The following is a 23345-nucleotide window of genomic DNA, read 5'->3' on the forward strand; positions in this document are numbered from 1 at the left end:
GCAGAGACATTCATAGCAAATCTGAGGGGAGGAGAGGAGTGAAAGCCGCACATCCACAGCCCTGCACTCCTGATTCCCCTCACAGCTCGGCAAAAGGGACGCAGGACACACTGCACAGCCCTTCGGCTCTACCCCTCAGGGCTCGCCATGTTCTCCAACTGCCCCAGCCCCGCCTGTCATGGCGGCGGAGGAGGAGGAGGAGGAGGAAGAGGAGGAGAATGGGGAGGAGAAGGAGGAGGAGGCAGCGGTCACATGGCGCCAGCGCCGCCACAGCGGGCGCGGGGCGGGCGAAGGGGCGATGCCACCGCCGCGGTGAGTGCGGGGCTGTGCGGGACACGGGCCGCGGTGGCGGCGGGAGGGGAGGCGGCCCCGGCGGGGGAAGCGGCGCCGGGGTGAGGGGCAGCCCGGGGGGGGCGGGTCGGGGTCAGCGGCGGCATCGGGCTCTCTGTGCACGGTGGTAGATGGGACTAGATGATCTCAGAGGTCTTTCCCAGCCGAATAGATTGTGTGATTCTGTTTTCCCGCCTGCCCTGAGGCAGCGGTTCCTGAGCCCGCGAGGCTGGTGCGGTGCGGGGCTGCCCCGGGTGAGGGGACAGCGGGAACCTGCCCCGGCCGGGGCCGGCCCTTGCTGGGGGCTCCTGTTTAACCTGACCCCGGGGGGAACCCGAGGGGCTGCAGCTACACAGGATGGGAGATAACGTAATTACTGCTTTTATACTCTTTAAATGCATGTGAGGGAGCAGCAGCGGCCCGCCTGCAGGTAGATTGAAACTCTGCAAATGTGACCCGAAACGTGTTGGTGTTGCTGGCGCTGCTCCGTTCATTGATTCGTTTGTAGGGCGAGGTCAGGCACTGCTTTTTGGAGCGCTGTGTGACCTCGTGAAGTATTAAAGCTTTCTTTCCTTTATCCTTTATGACTGGGAAATTTATTTTAAAACTGTTTCTTCTCTCTTCCTCCCCTCCTCCTCTCCCCTCCTTATTCTTCAGTCTATACTTCCATGCAACACTGAGGCTTCTCTCTTCCTTTTAGCAAATGTGTGTTATTCTTCGTGGCTAGCCTCCAGCTCTTTAGTCAGTTCATTATTGCCATGTGGTATTTATATTTTTTTGTGTGAGTATGTTAAAGCTTGTAAGGAAAGCTGCTGTAGAACATGCTGGAGCATACTGTCTCAAAGTTACCTGCAAGGCAGAATAAAGGTTCTCTGGTCCCTTGCTTGCAAGAAAACAGACAGATCTGAATAAGCCACTAAAAGTCCTGTGCTGCTTGTAGTGAGGGGCTTAGCAGGTCAGAATTCCCTGCTGTAATGTGGTATTGGAAGCAAACCTTGTGTTTAGAATCCACCTTTCCAGACAACTGTTTCGCCTTTGTTCACTTTGTCACAGGTGTCAGCCTTAATACTGCTGTTGAAAGTAATTAGAACACTGATGCTCTCTGTTGCAGCATCTCTGCCAAGCTGTATCCTGAGTTGTTTTTAATATCAGCTGCAGTAGACCCTACAGGACTTTTTATGTAATTAAAGTGCAGCCCCTACTCTTCCAAAGAAAAAAAAATAATATCTCATTGCCTGGCTTTGTTGCTGTTCTGTAAACAATTAATGTTTTCTCCATTTGGTCCAGAGTATTTGGAGCGTTACTTTCTGTTCAAAGGAAGGGTGAAATCTCTCAGTGCCAGCACAGTAATGGTGCAGGTGGGCAGGGTTGTTAGCACTCTGCTAACGTGCTGGTTTTCCCTGGAAAATGTATTTCAAAATAAGATCAAATCCCTTCTTTCCTTAGAAAGAGTAGTCTGGTAGTCTGCAAGTTACATTAAGTATTCTTGCATGGTTTATGAGCTAGGATTTGGGTTTTTTTCCTTTTCTATGGATGTCACCTTAATAGGAAACTATTCCTGGGTATCTCTGATTAGCTTAAGCTGATCCAAATGCAGACTGTGCCCAAGAAAGGATGGTACCAATCTCTTCTGCCAGTGTGTTTCTGCCATGCTACTCCGTAGAGAACCTCTAAGTATGTGAAACAGTCCAGCTGGGATTCCTAGGCCTCCTTTTAGAACAGTGTAAATGTCCAGGTGGTTCCAGATAAGAGGCTTTTGATTAACAAGAAATTGGCCTCCCCTGGTGGAACTCTCTCTGAAGAACTGCATGCCTCCTGCATAAGCTTTTCCTCATCTCTGGGTAAGATAAGCTCCTGCAGAGTTTTAGGAGCTCTTCTGCAGCAGGGAAGGGAAGAAATAACAGTGCAGCTCTAATGAGCCTTCGTCTCCCAGCCTCAGATGAGGATGCCAGCAGGGGAAGTGGCATTTGTTCTGCTGGAAGAGAGTCTGACTGCAGATTTCAGGGCCTGTGGCCTGGCTTCTACTGTCTAATCACATTCTCAGAGGATACAAATCAATACTGCATTATGCACAGGAGTAGCGCTGGATGGAGTTGCTGAAAGGCCTCTGTGTGACTGTAGTTTATGAGAATGGGTGAGTCTGATCATTTTCATAGTGATGTAGAATAACAATAGGTGTCATTGAAGCACTTTAGGTGGCAGAAAGCCTGGAAACAGCAGGGCAAGGGGAATAAAGATAAATTATTAGTATTTTGAAAATGTATCTACAGAAAATAGGCTTCCTCACAATAAGTGATGCAAACCTCAAGTTTTTATTTGTAGATATAAGGTGTGCATGTGGTGTGGGGTCACATGGATGAGGTTAGAAGTGTCTGAGCAGATAGTAAAAGTAGGATTTGGGATTTTCCAGTGAGAAAGAACAAGGTACTGTGAGGGTGACAAGAACAGAGGCAGGATGGTTCCTTGGTTACATTCCTTGGCAGACCTGTGGAATGGTTGCAGTCAGAGCAGCCAGCAGGCTGAGTTTGGCACTGGAGCAGCTGTGTGTTGCTAACTTGAAGTGGAGAAGTAAAGTGAGACTTCCACTGAAAGGAAAAAGTAAAACTTCCAAGATTACAATCATTCCTTTCTGAGACTGTTGTTTGTCAACTTCCTAAAATGTTACATCTGCCTGGTAGGTGATACTGCAGCTAAAGGTATCCCCAAAATCGAGCAATTTCCTTTGGTACCATTCATTTTGGAGAGATACTGCTTACTGTTGCAGAGTAAAAGTATGTTCTTGTATTTCAAGTGCAGAAATGAATTTGATTTTCCCTTCTCAAAAGGTATTACAGAGGTGAAGTCTTTGAGTCCCTGTTAGAGTGTGGGAGGCAGATAAACTGTCTTCTTATCAAGGGTTTCTTTTCAAAACGCGGTGGTTTATGGAGATGGAAGCATCTGCTGTTGCAGCTCCTGTGTTAGTGTATGAAGCAGTGTCAGTGGTGAGGTCTGGGCTGTTCAAGCAGGGTTTTGCAGCAGGAGTGGAAGCATTTGTTTAATTCTCTTTGTGTAAGAGTTGTATGCATCCTTCAGCCACGTTCTAGCGTGTGTCTCGTGTGAGTCAGCACTGTAAGAATTAGTGTAAATGTTCTGTTTGGAAACTCTGTAAAAACCAGGAATACACTGCAGCAGAAAAGGTAGAAAATTAGGAAGCTGATTGTACTGTTTCATTCAAAAATTGACTTCAGGCATACTAAATTTCTGGTATTTTGGTGTAGGAACTTCTGACCTTACTCCCTGAGATGTGAAAATATGTTAATCTATAGATTAAATAACTGATGGTGTTACTGAGCTGTAGAGCATGGATTAAAGTTTCTGTAAACACGTGTTTTATGTGCTGTATCTCAGCCCTTTGCTGTGCAGCCTGGCTTGGCAGCCTGATCCTTTGCATGCTGAAAGTGGAGCACAGTGCTCAGGGGTGAATCAGCTTTTGCACCGCTGACACGGATTAGAGACCCCTGAGGTCGGATTTGCTCTGTGCTTTACAGGGGGAGCCAGAAGAAGCTGTGCAGGCCAGGGAGGAGCCCTGAGCTGCTCCCCCACAGCGCCCGCAGTCTGTGATGTCTCTGTGGCTCCAAGTTCAGCTGGGAGCAGGTGAGCTCTTGTGGTTTCCTGTCTCGTGGCAGTAGTGGCATTGCAAGTTCTGTGTTTCTGAAGTTGGCTGTGACTGACAAGTTCTACCTTACCCTCTTCTACAGAGACTGCTCACATTTGTGCTCCAGCCTCTCTTGCCATGGAGCAGGACAAAAACAATTCCTCTTGCTGCTCAAGGGGGAAGGAATACGTGCATGAGTGCCTGTCTAGGGAGCAACTCCCTACCTGCAATAACTTCTTGTCATTCCCACGACTTCAGCTATGGAGACACTGCACCATTTAAGAAGTCAGATTTTAAAATGACAGGCTAAGCTAATAAACTTGCAGAGGCATGCTGAAAGGAAGGTACCTCAGTGAAGGGTTGCTATGTGCCAGACTGATTCAAGCAAATACTTAATGAATGTTAGAGGCATGTTCATGGAGGTCTTTTCAGTTTGTGTAAAACCATGCAAATGTTGCTTGGCTAAATGACACAGATTTTCTTGTGCAGACAAGAATTAAATTGGATGCTTTAAACCTTAAAGGTGGCTTTAATTAAAACACAGATACTTTTCCAGGAAGCACAAACTATCTTGTTTTGATTCAAAACCCCTTATGAATCAATCTTTGTAGGCATTTTGACTATTTTGCCAGTTCCTCAAGCATAACATCAAGAACAAAGAGTCCTGCTGTCTCTATTGATACTTCTCATATTTGTTATTGAATGTGTTTTCTGGAAGTATTTCCTTTAGTTTTCCATTTCCTGAAACACCTTAATTTGGTCAGTGAGCAGGAATCTCTTATCTCTGGTGTCATCACCTATAAACCAGGAGATGGCCAAGTTCTGGATTGCACATTAACCTTCTGTGCAAGCAGAGTGTTGGGAGCATGGCTTCTGCTGAAGCAGGAAAATGTATTTTTGATCTGCTATTCATTTTGTTGCAATATCCATGATTTCAACATCAAAATCCTGAGTATTTTTTCCTGTTAGAAACATTGGCAGTAGATAAGTAGAAGAAAAGTGACCAAGAGGGGATGGAAAAGGAGTGGTCCACAACTCTTTACTCAAAGGGATTTCTTGTGAGAAGGAAAGACTGAGTTTGTAAGATCACAGAGAAGGAATGAAAGATTAAGAAAATTAATTTTTGGCTTAACTTGTAGAAATTTGCTGTCCTTACACGCAGTGCACAATCTGTTTTTTCTAGTGACTTGTTTTAATCCAACAATTAAGGTATTTTCCTTAATGCATGAGGGGAGAGCTGAGACATTGAGTTGCTGAGAATCTCAGCAAAATCCTGAGCAGAGCAAACACTTCAACCTGAGTGTTCTTGGCTTGATCTGGTACCTGTCCTGGTGCAGTCAGTGAGCTGGAGAGAACACAAAATCCTAAGGTTTATATCCTTAGGATTCCTCTTTTCTATTAATGTCTAGAGACATTTGTGAGGAGATAAAAGATGTAGGTCTGATGTCAACCCAGGACACAGGGTCTTGGTTTATCTCAGAATTTCTTACTGGGGAAAAATAAAAGTTCCAAATGGCATGGACACTGTGGGCTCTGTGCTAAAGCTTGGAGTGAAAATCTCCAAGTGGTGTTTGTTTCTGGACATGAGAAATGCAGATGGACATTAAGTTCAACTCATGCTTTTAGTATTTTTTTAACAATGGCCATTCACATGGAAAGCCACAGAACATGGTACAGTGAGGGAATCACTAAGATGGTGCTATCCTTAACAGCATGGAGAAGTGTAACAGGGTTCAGAACTCTGAGCAGTTTAGCATGAGTTAAATATTTTCCTATTAGAGGCGATCTAGGGATTTAAACTGTAACTTGTTTTAACCTCACATCTAATTCTGGGGCTACATTTCATCTGCTGTTTGTATTTTTGTTTGTTTGTGTTTAGTTTTTCTTGTTTGGGTTTTTTACACAAATAAATCCTTTTGCTTATATCACTTACTCGGGCTCCGCAAAGATGTTTGATTCTGTTCTGACTGAACCAAGTACTTTTATGTAAATTTCCGCTATTGAAAAGGAAAACTGTGCAGAAATAGAAATGAAGTAGACTTGTATGATTTGTGGGGGGTAAGCACAGGAGTCCAGGAATTCTGAGATCTGAGGCTGCAGGATAAGGTGCAATGCAACAATTTCATTAAGACAGTTTCCAGCTCTCTAATACAAATAGTAACATAATTGCAGCCATTTTGCCTTTGATACATGTTCAGGTGGAGTCTCTGGAAGTTCCCAGTGAGTTGGCACAAGTCTTTTGTGTATTTTTGTATCCAGCTGTTGATACCAGTCTGAGTTCTGCACAAGTGGATGGTCGAGGTCTTCTGGGAGCTACTGCAGGACCTGTGCCAAGTGCAGTTTCCATGATTAGCAGTCACAGGTTTTAAAACACACTGGTCAACCCCACTTTTTACCACTGTCCCACTCAAAAGTCCTTCGTCCTTCAGTGAGGTCTGTTTGGTTGACAATTTGCTGCCAGCTTTTTTTTTTTTTTTTTTTTTTTTTTTTTTAGGAGGGTTGCACGAATGAGGCCTGAATATTTTTTTATAATTTTTTTTTAAGAATTAGAAAATGTGTTTTCACTTTCCTAGTAAAAGACTGGGGGGGAAAAAAAAAAAGACTGATGAAAATTTCTGAAAAGGAACAGAAAATATGCCTAGAAAATTTATGTCAAAATGTGGGAGTCTTATGAAGTTCCTAGGGATTTGGAAAATGAGGACTAAAGGAGTTTTTATACAGCTTAATGATCATTTTCTCTAGCATTACTGTGCCCTAGTCATGAGGGAGAATGTTCCTGATTGATTATGTGAGTGGCAGGAAAATGACCGTGTGTATATTGCCAAATCCACGGATTGATAGATGGATCATGCATCAGCTAAAAAAAACATAATAAAAGAGATGTGAGAAATAATTAGAAAAAGAGAAATACATGGATGATTTTGGGGCGGTGAATGCAGCCAGATGAGTGTGAGCAGCACTGGTGTCCTCAGCCCATCCCAGCCGGGCTGTGTTCCCAGAGCCCCGTGCTTGTCGCCCATTCCCGGCAGGGCCGGCAGCACAAAGCGTTAACTTCCATTGTTCCCCGGGATGAACACACCGAGTGCTGCACTCACTGTGCTCTCCCTGTTCACCTTGCTCTGCTTCAGTGCCGACTCTTCTGGAAAAAGGTGAGGGTTCTTCAGTTCAGCTCTGCCTCTAGAAGTGTCATGATCCAATTATTTTATATGAATCTGCATTTTTGTTGTTGTTTTGGTGAGCTTTGCAGATGTAAAATGTGAGGAACAGCTAAGCAGATTTTAAACATTTAGAAAAGGTATTAAGCAGCTTATTTGTGTGTAGTTGACCTTGTAAGCTCTCTTACATTCTGCGTTTGTACATTGTGCTGAAGGCTTGTTAAACTAATATTTAGATGCATGGATCTTTAATGTGAGAGAGATGCAGTGAAGAACAACTTGTGGGGTGTTTAACCTTGCTCTGTGAAGAAGGAAGGGGCTGTGTTACAAAATGCATTGAAGCTTTCTTTGGAGACCTTGTGGCTTCTTTCAGAGCTGGTTTTATTGATGAAAATAAAATCTTGCTGTTTGAATTAGAAGAAAGTATTTGTCAGCAGCAAGAAAGGCTGAAGGTATTTTTAGGACTCCGGGAATGGCATGCCATGTATTTCTGAGCCAGATGGCTTAAAGGAACATCCAGCCCGGCAGCCTGAGCGTTTGTCAGGGGATAGGTAAGAATTTCTCTCTTATAGCTGTGCTTTGGGAAATAAAAAGCTTTTTTTGAGGGGAATGAGGACACTGCAGCAGCATGAAACTGGGTACTGTATAGCATTTACTTACCCAGAACTGAGAGCCAGGATTTTGGTAAGCTTGTATTTCTAATCCAATAGTTCTGGTTTTCTCTAATCAGGCTGCACTATTATGTTACTTTTCTTGATGCAATGTTGTACCACTGGCTGTAACTAAACCTGGTGTTCTTTTCAGCTGTTTGTTAACATGAGATGCTGACTTTAAAAAGTTTTTCTTTCCAAAACTTGTAACTGTTTTTTCCATTAAAATTGTATCCTTAAATTAGAGCCCTCGTCAAATCGTCAAATGCTCTCACTTCATGGAGTGGAGCAATATGTGGGGAGAAAGAAACCCTTTATCAATTAAGGAAAAACCCAATATGTTTTATTGTTGACAAGAAGTGGAAGATGTTACTGCAGAAGATACTTGAACATTTCTTTAAGGGTGCTTTTTTTTTTTTTTTTTTTTGAAATGCAAGTTATATAAACTTAAAGGAAGAATTTCACATTTTTATTATAAAAAAGCCAAAGTGTTTGCATACACGCTGGAATGGCAGCCTGCTAAGTAAAGCTTTTTTTACTGGAGTTGAGTAATTCCTTGGTAAGCAAATTTATGTTCCTAGAGGAGGCATTTCAATGTATAGTTCACAGGTTTGAAAATTATGCTATGCAATATTTGGACATCTCTGGTTAAAGCCCAAAAACTGAAATACAAATCAGTGTATGAGTGAGTCATTTGACACTGGAAAAATAGTGAGGGCTGAGAACATAAAGACTTAACAAGATGGATTTTTAAATTTGTCCTAAAACACTTAAAGCTTTTCAGACTTCTTATACTTGGAGTATAGTTTCATAGATTTTAACAATTCATTCAACTAATCTATGTGCCTTTCTGTATCTTTAAAATATAATGAATATTATTGGTATTTTAAGATTATCTGTAAAGTGTTGCTCAAGATTTTGTATTCATTCCAGGAGGATTTATTTTAGGTGGTATGACATGGATTTGTATATCTGTGCTGAAATGACTAAACTGTTGGCTCTCAAAGCTTTGAAAGTTGAATTTAGAAGGGACTTGCTGAGGCTAATTAAAAATAGATCTTAATGTGTCATCTCATTAAAATGAATGGGAACAGTGCTCTTATGCAAGAGGACAGCCTGTGGTCCACAGGATATCTGTGTGAATGAGTGTTGGTGTGACTGAACATTAACATGATTTAGCATTAGTCTTTTTTAGTTCTTTCTTTCTTCCTCTCTTTCTTCCTCTCTTTCTTCCTCTCTTTCTTCCTCTCTTTCTTCCTCTCTTTCTTCCTTTCTTTCTTCCTTTCTTTCTTCCTTTCTTTCTTTCTTTCCTTTCCTTTCTTTCCTTCCTTTCCTTTCTTTCCTTTCCTTTCTTTCCTTTCCTTTCTTTCCTTTCCTTTCTTTCCTTTCCTTTCTTTCCTTTCCTTTCTTTCCTTTCTTTTCTTTCCTTTCTTTTCTTTCCTTTCTTTTCTTTCCTTTCTTTTCCTTCCTTCCTTCCCTTCCTTCCTTCCCTTCCTTCCTTTTCTCTTTTCTTTTCTTTTCTTTTCTTTTCTTTTCTTTTCTTTTCTTTTCTTTTCTTTTCTTTTCTTTTCTTTTCTTTTCTTTTCTTTTCTTTTCGTCTTTCTTTCTTTCTGTCTTTCTCTCTCTCTCCTGCCTTGCACCTCACTAAATAGCCTGGGTCTGTTTTCCTGGTAACATCGCTGTAGGTAGCAACAGGCTGCTATTTTAGCTCCCATCCCAAAGCTGTCTCTTCTGCAGGCTGAAGGAATCCAGCATGCCCCGTTCTCCCAGGGCAGGTGTTCCAGCCCAGTGTCCCTTTCCTGACCTCACTCCAGGTTCCTGGTGTCTGCCTTGTACTGGCGAGTCCCTCCCTGGGTGCTGTCCCTGCCTGTGGTCACAGGGAGTGTGCAATGGCCCCCTGGCTCAGCTGCTGCTGTGGGGCCATCCCTGCCTCCCCTTGCTGCAGGGCTGTGCTCAGCCTCAGCCTTAGCCAGGCCTTGGCTGCAGAGCTGTTCCTCAGGCTGTGCCAGCAGCCACACTTGGTCTGTCCCAGGTGCAGGGCTTGGCATTTGTCCCTGCTGAATGATTCAGGTTCCTGGAGGCCCAGCCCATCTTCACATGAGTAGTTACCTGCCTGCATTCTGTCAAAAAAGCCACTTAATTCATAAAGTGCAATCACCCATCCCTCTGTAAGGTCAAAAATTAATGCTGGCTTTTAATTAAAAACAAACTGGTAGGTAGATCCAATTTAGTGATAAATCAGTCCTGTAGGAAGGTTTTTAAACGAGTTAAATTAGCTTGGTGCTTAGATTCTGGGGCACATGAAGCACTTTTACATGGAAATGTCTATGGCTTTTGCTCTGACTGAATGTTGCTCCTAGGGATGTGTGTTGGATCTGAAGCAAAAGCTGCCTGAGGTGTCCCTTTCTCATCCTGCTGGTCTATTAACTGTGACTTTCCCTGAACAGAGAGATTCTAATGGAAAGGTTGCATGGAAAAAAATAATTCTTTTGCAGAAGGTGTGTGAATGGCATTTCTGTTTGTGTGATGAGTGTGTCTTATTGCAGTACTAATTCCTCCTAATCTGGCCTCTGTTCATTGCACTGTTAATGTTGTTTGATAATGATTCAGCCAGTAAATTGGAAAGCCAGTTCATGGGTAGCTGTAACACCTTGGAGGCCAAGAAATGTAGGAAGGATGAAGGCTATTAAAAGAGCAAAGTTGCATTCATGAGTAGTGTTGGTTTATATTCCTGTTGGTTTATATTCTTGTGTTCTACTCTACCCAAAAAATAAGAAAGTAAAAATTAGAAGCATCTATAGAAAGTCATGCAGCAAAATATCCTAATACTCTGTAGAAACATAAAGTAGTTTAATGATTTTTAAAAAATTTTTTTGGTAGAGTGCTCCTTAAAAATGAGGATTATATACATCTGTTCCTTGCCTCAGTGTAGTTCCAAAATACACAGGTAGCCTTGCAGAGGACCTGAGTAGTATGAGTTGAGTATCTGTCTTTTCCTGGGTTTTTTTTTTTTTTTTTTTTTTTAAGAAAAGCTGTTCTTGGAAAAACTACAAGTAGACTTTAAGGTTTTCTCCAATAATTTTAACTCCTATTTCAAAAATCCTGAGGTTAGTCTGATCCTCTGTTTGACCTGTGACAAGCATGAGTTCTGGCACAGTTATGAAACATCCACTCACACGGTGTTTACTAAACTGTTGAGGTTAATCCAAGCAGATGTCAGTGCTTAAGCAGTGGCAGGTCATAGAGTCTGTAGCAAATATTGCTCTTTAAGCCAAAATATTGTGGATTGTGGTTGACATTTTGTGCTTCCTTTAAAAATATCCAAGGCCAGCACATTGGGCCAGTGTTCCTGAGAGCTGCACAGGTTACTGACAACAAACCCTCCTGGGCTGTGGGGGGAACACAGTTGTGTCTTTGTTGGGCCAGTTATTAAATGAATGTAAATATTCCTGGGCCTGATGTATGGAATGAATGTCATGGTGGTGTGTAAGGCTGCCAAAAGGAGCTGCTGTGACATGAAAAGCCAATTGCACAGTGAGTGCTGCAGCTCAGCTCTGGCAGGTGGGCTCCTGGAGAGTTTTTCAGTTTTGGGATTGATTGAATTTAAGAGACTTTTACTGAGTCATTAATATTTAACCTCTATAGTTCTCTTAAAAAATCAATTATTTACTACTTGTGCAAGGAACTGAGAATTCTGTACTGGAATTTGTGGAAATTAGAGGGCGGTGTTTTACTGGCATTTCTGGTATGTGGGTCTGCAAACTCAGTTCCAAGGAAAGCTAATGCAATAAATATATGGTAGTCAAAATAGAGCAACAAGAGGGACACTGAAAGCTGAATATTTGGTTAGAAATTCTCAGAATACTGTTCCTTTCTGTCTTGGTCTCTTCTGAGCTGATGCTGATGGAGGCAGTTTCTAAGATACGTTTTTCCTCTCTTGCCCCCAATCCGGATTGTAATTTCCTGATGCAGGAGATGCTGCCACCTTGGATGATTTGTGTTTGTTGTGCTGAAGTGTTCCTGGATTCCAGAGTGAACAGCCCTGAACTCCATGCATCTCTAGGGCATGGGAATGAATGCCTGTAAAATGCTTCAAGGTGTTAACATTTATTACTTGCTCATGAAGCTCCTATCTTGCCAAGGGAAAGGAAATGCCTTCTGTTTATTCTGGATGTTCTTTACTACTTGAGTTTTTGGAAAGAAGAATTGTTTGAGGTGGTTTTTTTTTTTACTTTTGGCAGCTGTAGTGCTTTTCAGAAGTGAAGGGGAGATGCATGATAGACCCTCAAGTCTAATCTCTTTCTAGGAAAATTTGTGAGGAACTGTGCTGTGAAACAATTCTTCTTGCTATGTTTAAATAATAGATTATTATTTTGTGGTATTTAGTACTTTTGCTTGAACTTGAAGAAATAAATAGAAAGGGGTTTTAACTGTACTGTCCAAATAGCAATTTATTGGTGACTGGACTCATTGTTACAACATTGCATAAGTGAAAATTATACTTATGAGCATGTTGGTTTTCTGAATTCTGCAGTTCTGCTTTTTTTTAAAATTTCAGTTTCTATCTAACTGTTCAAACCTGCCAGCTGTGCTTGCATTAGCAGAGCTTTAGGCTATTGAGTTAAAGATACATATAATCTGTTTTTTCATGCAACATATATCAGGGCTGAGAAAGCTCCTAATACTTTGGATTTGAAAGGCATGTCCTTTGCATCTCCTATATTCAGGAACAGGTTGTCTCTGTTTCAGGGGAACAAAAAATGAGGAAGAAATAAAGAAGGGTTTGGCTTTGCTTAAGTTTCAAAATCCTCCTTGGAGAAACCAAGTGGGAGAGGATGGATGTTTTAGACACTCATCAAGGTATTATGACCATCCATAGGCTGAGGCAGTTGTTGGGTAAATTGGCAGATTGTATTTCCTAGAAGACTTCCCAAGACTGGAGAGGAAAGGAACCTGGACAGAGTAAGGCTTTTATTCACTGTCTCTGCATGGGAGGAGTTCATGGAGAGGGAGGTGGCTGAGGTAAGAATCAAGGTTGGGTGTGAGGCTCTGTAAGCTGAATGTTTCCTCCTGTGTCTTGTGCCCAGCTGCAGTTTCCTCTCCTTCTCCCTCTGCACTTTTCAAAGTGATTATTTTTTGTTGCACACTGAAATGAGTGGAGGGATTCTTGTTTCTTGGTATGTTGAGGAGGGGCAGAGATACCTTTGTGTGGTTGTGCTTTGTGTGCATGGAAGTGTAGGGCTGCAAAGGTTCTCTTGGTTCCTCAGGGCAGGTCCCAAGCAGGACTGACATGGCTGAAGACTTGGAAACCTCTGGCCTAAAGCACATCTGTAAGAAGGCAATCAACTTAAAACTGTCTAAAACTGGAGTGTGCAGCTCTGACACAGATCATGACTCTGCTTAAATGGTGGAAGTGGTTGAAGTCCAAAGGATTTGTGTAAATACATATGTGTTGGTGAATAAAGTAAACCAATAAGCAATCAGTGTGCCTTTCATACACAGGGTTAACTTTTTTTTTCTGTTCTGCCCTCAGAATGGTCTGCACAGTGAGTCTGTATTTTCCTGCCAAATAAATTACCAAATGTCTTGGTTGAATAGCAAGGTACTGAATGGGCACAGGCTGTGCATTGTGGAGATTCTATCATTTGATTTAAATGCAGTATTTCAACATCTTTATCATTTTACAAAATCCCAGAATAGTGAAGGAGAGGAAAAGAAGGTGGAGCAGATCTAGCAGAGATCAGGTAGAAAAAATACTTGGTTTATTTAGCTTTGGTTTGCTTTGGTTGCTTTTGTAGCAGTAGCCAAGCATGAGTTTTAGCCTGGCTAGAGATGGAAGGAATGTACAGCAGTGTCCTCACTCTGGTGATCAGTAATTTATCCCCTCCTCTTTAATCTGAGTGTGCCTGATGGCAGTCCCAGCACACTTTAACCTTGTCATGGCTGGAAGTGCCACAGCAGCAGGTGTAGCTCTGAGCTGTGAAAGAGGCGCAAGGAACTATGGAAATATTTCATCCATGAGGAATTCTGCTCTGTGTGCCTGTCTTCTGTTACCAGAGATAGAACAGATTGTTTTTGCTGTGCAAGCTGCAGTGTAGATGTATCCTTAAACAACTCTGAAATGAGAAGGTTCCTTCTCTGTTACAGTAATTTTTATCTTGCTAGGACAGTTCTGTTCCCAAGTGTCAGTGCATGTTAGGATTGTCCATCTGTGTTACCATAGTGAATGGAAAAACACCTCCAGCACTTTTTGAGGAGCAGAATGTTGGGCTTGGACACATCTTACTGCAGATGACCTTCTGGGGGCCATGCAAAAAGAACCTGGCAAGGAGCCAGATCCTCTTTTATGGAGAAGCATTAATTGTCTGCAGAGTGCTGAGCAGGAAGAATTATTATAATGAGAGGATATAAGTGTTTGTCTGCTCTTGCTCCTCTGCAGCCTCACATGCTTGTTCTGAGCCAAGGTTCACCCTGGTGTGGTCGTGTTAGCACAGGGCATGAGGCACTGGCCATTGGTCACCTGTACTTCTCTAACTGGGAAACATATTCTGCTAGCAAAAATGAGGATTTTCTTCAGTCATTTCTGCTCCAGAGAGTTTGATGCCTGCCTAATTTAATGGCCTTGCAGTGAGATTTCTGTGTGACAGTGAAACAGGCTCTCTCTCCAACACAGAGTGCAGCTCATCTGTATGCACAGGCTCAGCCTGAGATTTAAACCCTCTCTAAGACCTTTTTAAGCTCCTTGGGCTCAACTGCTCTGTGGATTGTTGCCTTGCAGGAGTGAGGGAGTTTGACATGGTAAGAACAATGGGTAAATAATTTTTGGGGAGGGTGGGTTTTGGTGTTTTGCTTTACTCTGTGGGTATTTTATTCTTGGAGATGATGTCCTGCTGCAGTCTGGAAAACATAAGCCTGAATTTTGCCATATATTCTTTTTGGATGCAAATCACTAAGGACTCGGAATTGCATTGCCAAAGTAAATGGTGTCTTTATAATGTTCTTTGGGATCATTAAGAGCTTCTACCTTTGTTTTATAGTTTCCCATATTGAGAAGGAATAATTTGTTTGTACTCAGAAATGTTCTGGTTTGTTCTCTGCCAGATTGACCTGAAAACTTCTGGTAGTTTCTGACTTTTTGAGTAGTTTGAAAAGTGCATCAGCATAAATGATTGACTCCTACCTCAGTATTTGTTTTCTTAAAAGAAAAGTTTTGCTAATTAAAAGGTAATTAAATTATTTCCTGACTTTTTGTTACTGTGCAAAGACTTTGTTTTGGTTAGGTAGTGATGAAAGAATTCAAGTTCTTTGAGTCAGCATTTTCCCCCTCAGTTTGAGGAACTGATCTGTATAGTTTTTAAGGCATGTGGGGTTTTTTTTTTTTGTTAGTGTGGGGGTTTTTTGTGTATTGTTTGGAGGTTTTGTTTTGGTTGGTTTTGTTTGGTTTCTTTTGCAGGGTGGGGGAAGGATGCTGAACATTTTTTAGATTTGGGGAACTCCAGAAAGTTTACCCAGTTCTCCTGGCCCATAAGTAAAGTACTTTCACCAGCTTCATTTGCTTCACTTCACAGTTTTGCTTATGCAGTATAGCTTTGGGGAAAATTATCTCATGGATGTCTGAAGTAAAAATGCAGTCTGGGTTGCTTCCTTCTGGCTCTAGATGGGCTGGAATATGAAAGCTTTTCTGGAGTCTGCAGAGGCCTGGAGGAACCCAGTAAATTGCCTTAGAGCTTTTCCTGCTTTTCCTGTCTTATCTGTCTTCTTTCTGTGGAGAAGTTTATCTGTAAATGTGGCTGTCATGGTGCTGTGTGTTGTTCAATTGCACCCCATGTTTTCTGGAACTCCTGGGACATTCATGAGGGCTGCTGTTAAATTTGGGGCAAGAAGAACTGAACCATGTAGCTTTTTTGTATCTGTGGTCTCTCATTCTATGATTTAGGATAGGATCTGAGCTATGAAAATGGATACCCATGGACTTACTCTTGGGCAGCTGGCTCAGAGTGGCCCTGCTTGAGCAAGGGGGTTGGACAAGGTGACCTTCAGATGTCCTTTCCAGCCAAAACAATTCCATGAAGAATCAATTCCCTGTGTATATTTAGTTATTTGTTTATTTCAAGGCAGGCATACTAGAAATATACTGTTATGGATCAGATATAATCATATAACTATTTTGAGGGAAATTAATAATTTTAAACTTTAATTGTGGTGTGTCACTGGGCTCTTAGTGATTGTTGGCTCCATCTTTTAAAGCAGTGGTATCCACATTAAATGTGAAAACTGGTCATGTTTACTTTTTGAACGGGACAGTGAAAAGGGATTTACTTCTTTTAAGGTCTGTGCCTGAAGTTTAAGCTCTAAAAATCATTTAATGGAGGAGTAACCTATTGAATGTATTTTGCAATGCATGAGGTAACAGGCAGCGCTCTCAAATGTGTGTTTTCACTGTTTCCAGGTAATTGAGAATGGGCCCTCAAGGATGCTGAGTCTACAATGGGAAGTGTCACACTTCGCTATTTCTGCTATGGGTGCCTCTTCACATCCGTGACCTGGACACTTCTGCTCTTTGTTTATTTCAACTTCAGTGAAGAGAACCAATCCTTCAAGAATGTGCCCATCAAGGGGCTGGAACCTCAGAGGCCATTCCCAAAAAAATTGTACCCCCGTTTTACACGGGGGCCGGTTCATGTACCTGAATTGCAGCAGAAAGAGAATAAGATAGGAAACTCTTTGGGAAATCATATCCAGGATCCAGTTAAGGGGGAGATAGAATTCTCTCCTGAAATGGGTAAGTGGTTTTTAGTGTTGGTGAAAAACTTAGTAAAACAACAGGAGAAATTTTTTTACAGAACACTATCTCAGGGGAAAGTGTATAATGAAGAAGTTGTGTTTGTTAAAATGCAGGTGGTACTCGTGGCTCTCTTCATTAGGAATTACTTGAAATTTATTCTACAGTGCTTAACCCAAAATACACTCTAACATTTACATCTATGCTGTGTAAGTGCTGATGAAGGCTGGGTTACAGCAGGGTCTGCCCTTGATGAACTAAATCTTGCTCTTGGAAGGTTCAGGAGTAAGATGTGCTTGTTTCACATCTTACTCCTGTTTTAATTGGGCTCAAATACATAAGCCTTAGTTAGCTACAGAGAAACTGTACTTACATGCAGTAATTAAAAATAGCATGCTATCAATGAGCAATGAAGAGGACCTGTTGGTTTGGAGGATATGCTTGGAGTATAACTTAATCTACAAGAAATGCAAGATTGAGATGGCAATGGTTAGAGCCAAGTCCTGCTTACTTTGTACCGGCAAAGGTCTGTATGTTTCACTGGAGCATGTTTCAGCAATGAGGTGGTTTAGTTTTGTGTTCCAAAATGAAATGCTTTGTGCATTCTGGTGCTTACAGCATATTCACTGCTGGGTTAAATGTGCAAACAGGCACATTGTGTGTTGGCTGAAATCTTGGTTTGAGTCTGCAGGCAGAAATGTTGTGGCAAAGTGTTGGGGTATTGGCTTCTGCTGCTGCTTTGGGAAATAGAACACAGAAATGAACCTTCATAGCCAGGGTTTAATGCTCAGATCTCAGTGAAGTCCCCTGTCATGACTGTGGATGAGTGGTGAGTCACAAGCTTCATGAGTTTACAGAACTTTACCAAACTTCACTTTCTGAGTTGGGCATTAGAATAAATGTCAGAAAAATGGCAGTTCATGTTGCCCTGTGGCACCACAAGTGTTTTTCAGTTCACTGCACAAAGCCTGAGTGCCAAGTGAGGTGAAGGCCTGTCCAGAGGTGGCCATTCCTTTCCAACTATTCAGTCTGGGCCAGGAAAGAAATGGAGCTCTTTAACTGAGAAGTCCTTTGATCTCTAAACCAAGTGACTGGTTTTGCTGGTGAAAGCCAAGGGGAATTACAGTGCCAGGATAAATTCTACAGGAATCATCAGGAGACAGCTCTTTAAACGAGATGTTGTAGGAAAGGGTTTCCTGAAGTCTGTCTAGAGTAGGACAGTGATAAACACAAAAGCAAAAACTAAAAAAGTGAAAAGAAATGTGGTGTATGATAGTCAAAATCAAACTGTCATCAGTAGGTAGGTAGGTCAGTCTGTCTTTTCTTTTTTCATTAATCTGTGAGAGCCACATAACACTGCTGAAGTAAAGCCTAAAATGAGGTTTAGATTGCAAGCCCCTTGTTTCCCAAGGGCTTCTATCTGCTGTTTGAACTGAAATCATTCAGGTCTTTTCTATGTATTGGATACTGTTCTTCATGAGAAGGTTTTAAAAATATTAGCACTCCTTGAATATATTCATAAGATCAGAAAAATGTAGTTAGTGGTTGGCTATGGATGGATTGTAGAATGAAACATTTGGGATGTGTTTTAAGTTCATGCTTGGTGTGAACAAAATATTTTAAGGTGACCACATTTTAAGGTGCCTCTGATGATGCCAGAATAATGGAGCTGGGTGCCTGAACTGACCAGATGGAGACATTTCTTAGATGAATGAATTTTTTGGATTTCTTGGAATGGATGTGGTTCTTTAGGAGACTGAGTGACCCCTTTAGGCTGCTGGGGCTGGGGGAGTGACACTGCCACTGTAAACAGAGCTCATTCCTACCCCCACAGTGCAGCTCATGCACAGAGGGAGCACTCAGCCCTGAGCAGCACAGCCAGTCACAGGCCACTGTGTGGGTGTGTCCCCTTTATCTCACAGATATCACTGCCCAGCACTTCCCACCTTGTCCTGCTCAAATGTCAGAGCATTTACTCCTGAGCTGTTGGACAGTGCAGCTGCATTGCCATTGCTGAACTCGAGACCAGAAGCCACAGGGTGGTAAATGTAAATGTGGGAATGTGGATGGAATTCCCTCCTGAAGGTCACCTGGGACCTGTGGGTAGACTTTTTCATTGAGTCGCAGCTGTGCTCCAAAGGCCCAGATGGATTATTGTTTTGAAGCTTTTTCTTTTCCATTGCAAACTTTTAAAATTACTTCTCTTTTGTGTTTAACTCCATTCATTTTCTCCAGCTTGAGCTCAGCTGGCTTTTGCATAGCTGGTGAGAACTGGAGAACATGAGGTGTGGAGCCAGGCTGAGAGCATTGATTGAGTTTATTCTGCCTCAGAGAAGGCTGAGGGGTGAGATTTTGCTGTCAGCAGCAGCTGAACAGGAGGCTGCAGGGAGGATGGAGGCAGACTCCTTCCAGAGTGCATGGGATTATGATAAGAAATTGGAGTGAGGGCATTTCAGTTATGGAAGAGGAAAAACGTTTTCAGTGTAATGGTGTCAAATGCCCAAACAGGGAAATAAGAGGTTGTAGAATCTCCATCTTTGGAGATACTGAAGGTTTCAAAACTTAACTGCACTGTTCTGAGCAACCTCATTTAGCTGGACCTGCTTTTGGGAAGGAGGTTAGACCAGGTGTCCCTTTCAATCTGAATTAGTCTGAGAATGTATGAAACATATTTTCCTGGAAGTATCATGTGAATGAGGAACCCTCTTGTTAATTATTTTCTGCAGATTTTGAATGATATGGAGATGATGGGCAGGGTGAAAGGAGATAACTTACATGATCCTTGCTCACTTCTTGTACTGAAATTTCAGTAAAATTGCTTGTGTAGTTTGATAATAACTGAAGAGGTGACAGGCATCTCGTTCTGTGCAGCCAGCTGAATAGAGACAATAAAAATAATCACTCTGCTGCCTGAATTGTTGCAGAAGTGGCTGGAGGCACAGGTGGTGGCAGCCACCAGCTGTCTGTCCCTCAGGGAGTTGTGTGAAGTGCCACAATGTTTTGGTTCTGTTCACCCTGGTGAATGGCTCAGTGACAGAAGCCCATGGCACTGAGTCAAGGCAGGCAGGATGGCATTGAAAATTTCATCTTGGCTTATAGCAGTGTCCTAATACCAACAGTTACTTCTGCCATGCTTAGTAACAGTTTCCAGTTCTGCTAAAATAATCAATAAACAGCAGCTCTGCTGGTGTTTTACTTGCTGTCAAAGTCCCAGGTCAGATAAACAAAAGTTTACAGTTCTTGTGTAACTATTTTTATTACCATGACTTCAGAACTTCATGAAATGGGAGCTGCTATTGTGAGGATTTTTCTACCATTTAAAATGTATTTCCTCACTCAAAAATCCCATTTCACACCTGTCACCTGTAGGGATAGATGCTGATTCATTGTATGTCAAAGTCTGTCCTCTGTTGCTTGTTTGATGTTGGTTTTAGGTGGTGCTAAGGATTAGAGGCCATGAGTGAAGGGAGGCAATAAACACAGTGGAGCCAGCAGTCTTTGGAGAAGGATTTAATTTTATTACAGCTGCAAGGGCTCATAAGTGCTGCCTGTTTGTGACAGGGAGCAGAAATAGTTGCACAAACACACTTTGCAAAACCAGAGAGATTTTTAACAGCATAATGGGTTTTAGAAGAGGTTAAAGGTTTCAATCCTTTATTTCTTTCAAATGATGTTTTTTGAGCCTTTTAGCTGATGTTGGCATGTTTCTTTTGCAGGAATGATTTTTAATGAAGAGGATCAGGAAGTGAGAGACTTGGGCTATCAGAAGCATGCTTTCAATATGCTTATCAGCAATCGACTGGGATACCACAGGGAGGTGCCTGATACAAGAGATCCAAAGTAGGTGCTGATTTTTGGAGAGAACATGGTATAGTTTCATATGCTCAATGACTTGTTACACCTGGTGCAGTATTTAGTATTTTTGGTATTTTGGTATTTCTGTCATACACTGTTCCATCCCCATGTGTTGCTGAAGGCAGATTTTCCAGCTATTTAACAGGAGTGCTTGAAGTTAGGATTTCTATTCTTTGGTCTTTTCTGTCTTTTTTGACTAAATATTATTTCTGGAAATGTAATTTTTTTTTTTTGATCAGCTGCTGAAGGTAAATGATAGGTTGTGCACTGCTCTGAATATTTTCCATTAAAGAATAAATATATTTCTGTATTCTACCTGGTGCATATAGGGGGGGGAACAACAATGTAACAACAATGAAAACTCGAAACACTGAAAAATGAATCAACTTGCATAAATCTTCTAGTGGTTTCTCTGGTATGGGTGAATGTAATGAATTGTACTTGCTGACTGTTTTTCCCAGAATTGAGCTCATTCTAAGTAAATAAAAGCTTTTCTTCTATACTTCTGGGTTTTCATTTATAATTTCTTGTTTTTATTGCCTGGCACCTTCATATGGCATTAATCTGTGATAATTTGCCCTATTAGAAGTAAGGATGAGCTTTGAAAAGGAGAAGAAAGAATGATCTTTTTTTTTGGAGTGGGATTCATCTTGCAGATTAAGATGCTTAGATAACTGCTTGTTAGTCAGTTGTCTCTGCTTTTATTATAATTAGCAGAGATCCAGTCAGTGGAGTTAATGAAGCATGCAGAGCTCTTCAGCTGACAAAACACACTTGACAGCCTTAGGGTGAGCTGAACACTATTTAGACTGCACTGACAGCAGTGACTAGACTTAAGTGTCTTAATCTGCCCTCTGAATCCCAGTGTTGGTTGTGTAAATAGGTATTTAGCCCCAGTGGAGGTTTTCTGGGCTATCCAACTCTGTCTCCAGCAGCTGGCCAATAAAGCTGTGGTATTTTTGTGGGCCTCATGTCATATTTGAACTGTCTGAGCTACCTGAGGGTACTAGACTGAAACAAGCCCTCACTATCTTCTGTTCTCTGTCTTGAGGATCTCTGGTTCTTATTCCCACCCCAGTGCATGGCATCCTCTGTTTCCTAACAAGCAGCAGAGTTAACTATGAGTCTGTGTTATGTGGAAAATTATTTACTCTGCTGAGCCCTCCTATAGCTGTTACATGTCTGGGCTCATTATGTTCCCGTTAGAGGTTCCTCCTACACATTTAATGTTTGCTTGTTATTTAGGAAGTTTCAGCAGTGACCCAGCCCTGTGGAAACCCCTCTGTAAACAGTGCCAAAGACTCTGTTGCTGTTTGCAGGTGCAGAGAGAAGTCCTACCCTGCTGATCTGCCCTCTGCCAGCGTTGTGATTTGTTTCTACAACGAGGCGCTGTCGGCCCTGCTCCGCACGGTGCACAGCGTCCTGGACCGCACCCCCGCCCACCTCCTGCACGAGATCATCCTGGTGGATGACAACAGTGAGCTGGGTGAGAGACTCCTTAGGAGTGTTACCCTCCTGGGCCTTCCTGTGCTTCACTGACTGCTCAAAATAAATTGTGGAAGTCGTGATGCAAAACCAGTTTGTGTTGCAGCCCATCACCAGAGTGCCAGCCAGTAGAGATGTGTGGTGTGCAGAGATGCCCAAGGTGACATCCTCTTTGCCACTGGTGCCGTTTTACTGATGAGCTTTGTATCATCCAGGCTTTAACATTCAAAATCAGGTTTTGAAGTAATGATCATGGAATCAGAGAATGTTAGGGGACTGGAAGGGACCTTAAAGTCCCAACTCCTGCTGTCATGGGCAGGGACACTTCCCACTAGACCAGGTTACTCAAGGCCCTATTCAACCTGGCCTTGAATGCTTCCAGGGGTGGGGCATCCACAGCTTTCCTGGACAACCTGTTTCAGTGCCTTACAAACCTCACAATAAAGAATTTCTTTTTAATATCTAACTGTACTTTTCCCTCTTTCAGTTTGTACTCATTACTCCTTATCCTGTCACTACAGCTCCTGGTGAGTCCCTCTCCAGCTTCTCTGTAGGGTTCCTTCAGATAAAGGAAGGTTGTAATGATGTCTCCACACAACCTTCTGTTCTCCAGGCTGAACAGCCCCAGTTTATCCCTATCTCCACAGGGGAGGTGCTCCTCTCTTATCTCACCTCTTGCACACACTGATGAGTGGGGATCATGAAGCAGCTGATTATAGTTTGGGTTTTCTTAGCAGTTCTTTGCTTGGGCTACTCAGGTGCTCAGAGCAGGTGACAGAGAGGCCACTCCTCGCTGTGAGGGCATCTGAAAGGAGCTGGAGCCGCTCCTGGCTGCAGCCTTGCTGTGGCACGATGGAAACAGCGCCCGTGTTTTGTCCTTGCTCAGCATTCCGGACCGGCAGCAGCGCCCTGCGGCTCAGCGTGGCTCTCCAACAGCCTCTTGTGGCCGCTCCGGGAGCGGCTGTGCCGGGCCCCGGGGGCGGCCGTGCCGGCTCTGGGAGCGGCTGTCCCGGCTCTGGGAGCGGCTGTCCCGGCTCTGGGAGCGGCTGTCCCGGCTCCGGGGGCGGCTGTGCCGGCTCTGGGTGCAGCCTCTGCTCCTGCCCGCATGGAGGGGCCCTGCAAGGGTTGACCCTGCAGAGTTGCTTTGCTCCTGTTGGAGGATTGCTGTTTTTTCTCTCCATTGACAGACAAGGCAAAGACAGACACGCAATTCAAGCATGGCCCTCAGAAAGCCTTTCATTTTGGCTCTTCAAAAGCCAAATGCCTGTTGAGGAATGTGCTAGCATAGCAGTTCCTGCCAGCATGACTGTGCAGGTTCCCTGCTCACCTCTGTTCAAGTCCACAACTTCTTGCATTTTAAAAATTGTTTTTTAGACTGCATTTTCATTTAATATATATAATTATAGCTCCCTTGGTCTCATTGTTTGTTTTCTGGTTTAAGGTCTCACTTGCTC

The 23345-nt window shown here is 42.7% G+C and overlaps 1 protein-coding gene across 2 annotated transcripts in view; it reads left to right on the forward strand.

The window, feature by feature from the left end:
• Nucleotides 1-254: 254 nt before the first annotated feature.
• GALNT11 (polypeptide N-acetylgalactosaminyltransferase 11) overlaps nt 255-23345 on the forward strand; it is a 47223-nt gene continuing 24132 nt past the window's right edge. The window contains exons 1-4 of one of the 2 annotated variants that reach the window (XM_054273448.1): nt 255-312; nt 16219-16551; nt 20268-20391; nt 21726-21892. In XM_054273448.1, coding sequence (XP_054129423.1) covers nt 16257-16551; nt 20268-20391; nt 21726-21892 — 586 coding nt within the window. In that variant the 5' untranslated portion in view covers nt 255-312; nt 16219-16256. Of the gene's footprint in view, nt 313-7093; nt 7114-16218; nt 16552-20267; nt 20392-21725; nt 21893-23345 lie in introns of those variants that run through there. The other variant, XM_054273449.1, reaches the window with a different exon arrangement.

This window comes from Melozone crissalis, unplaced genomic scaffold, assembly GCF_028551555.1.
Source record: "Melozone crissalis strain CALT ecotype California unplaced genomic scaffold, PUWL_Pcris_2 ptg000016l_1, whole genome shotgun sequence".
Classification (NCBI taxonomy): Eukaryota; Metazoa; Chordata; class Aves; order Passeriformes; family Passerellidae; genus Melozone; species Melozone crissalis.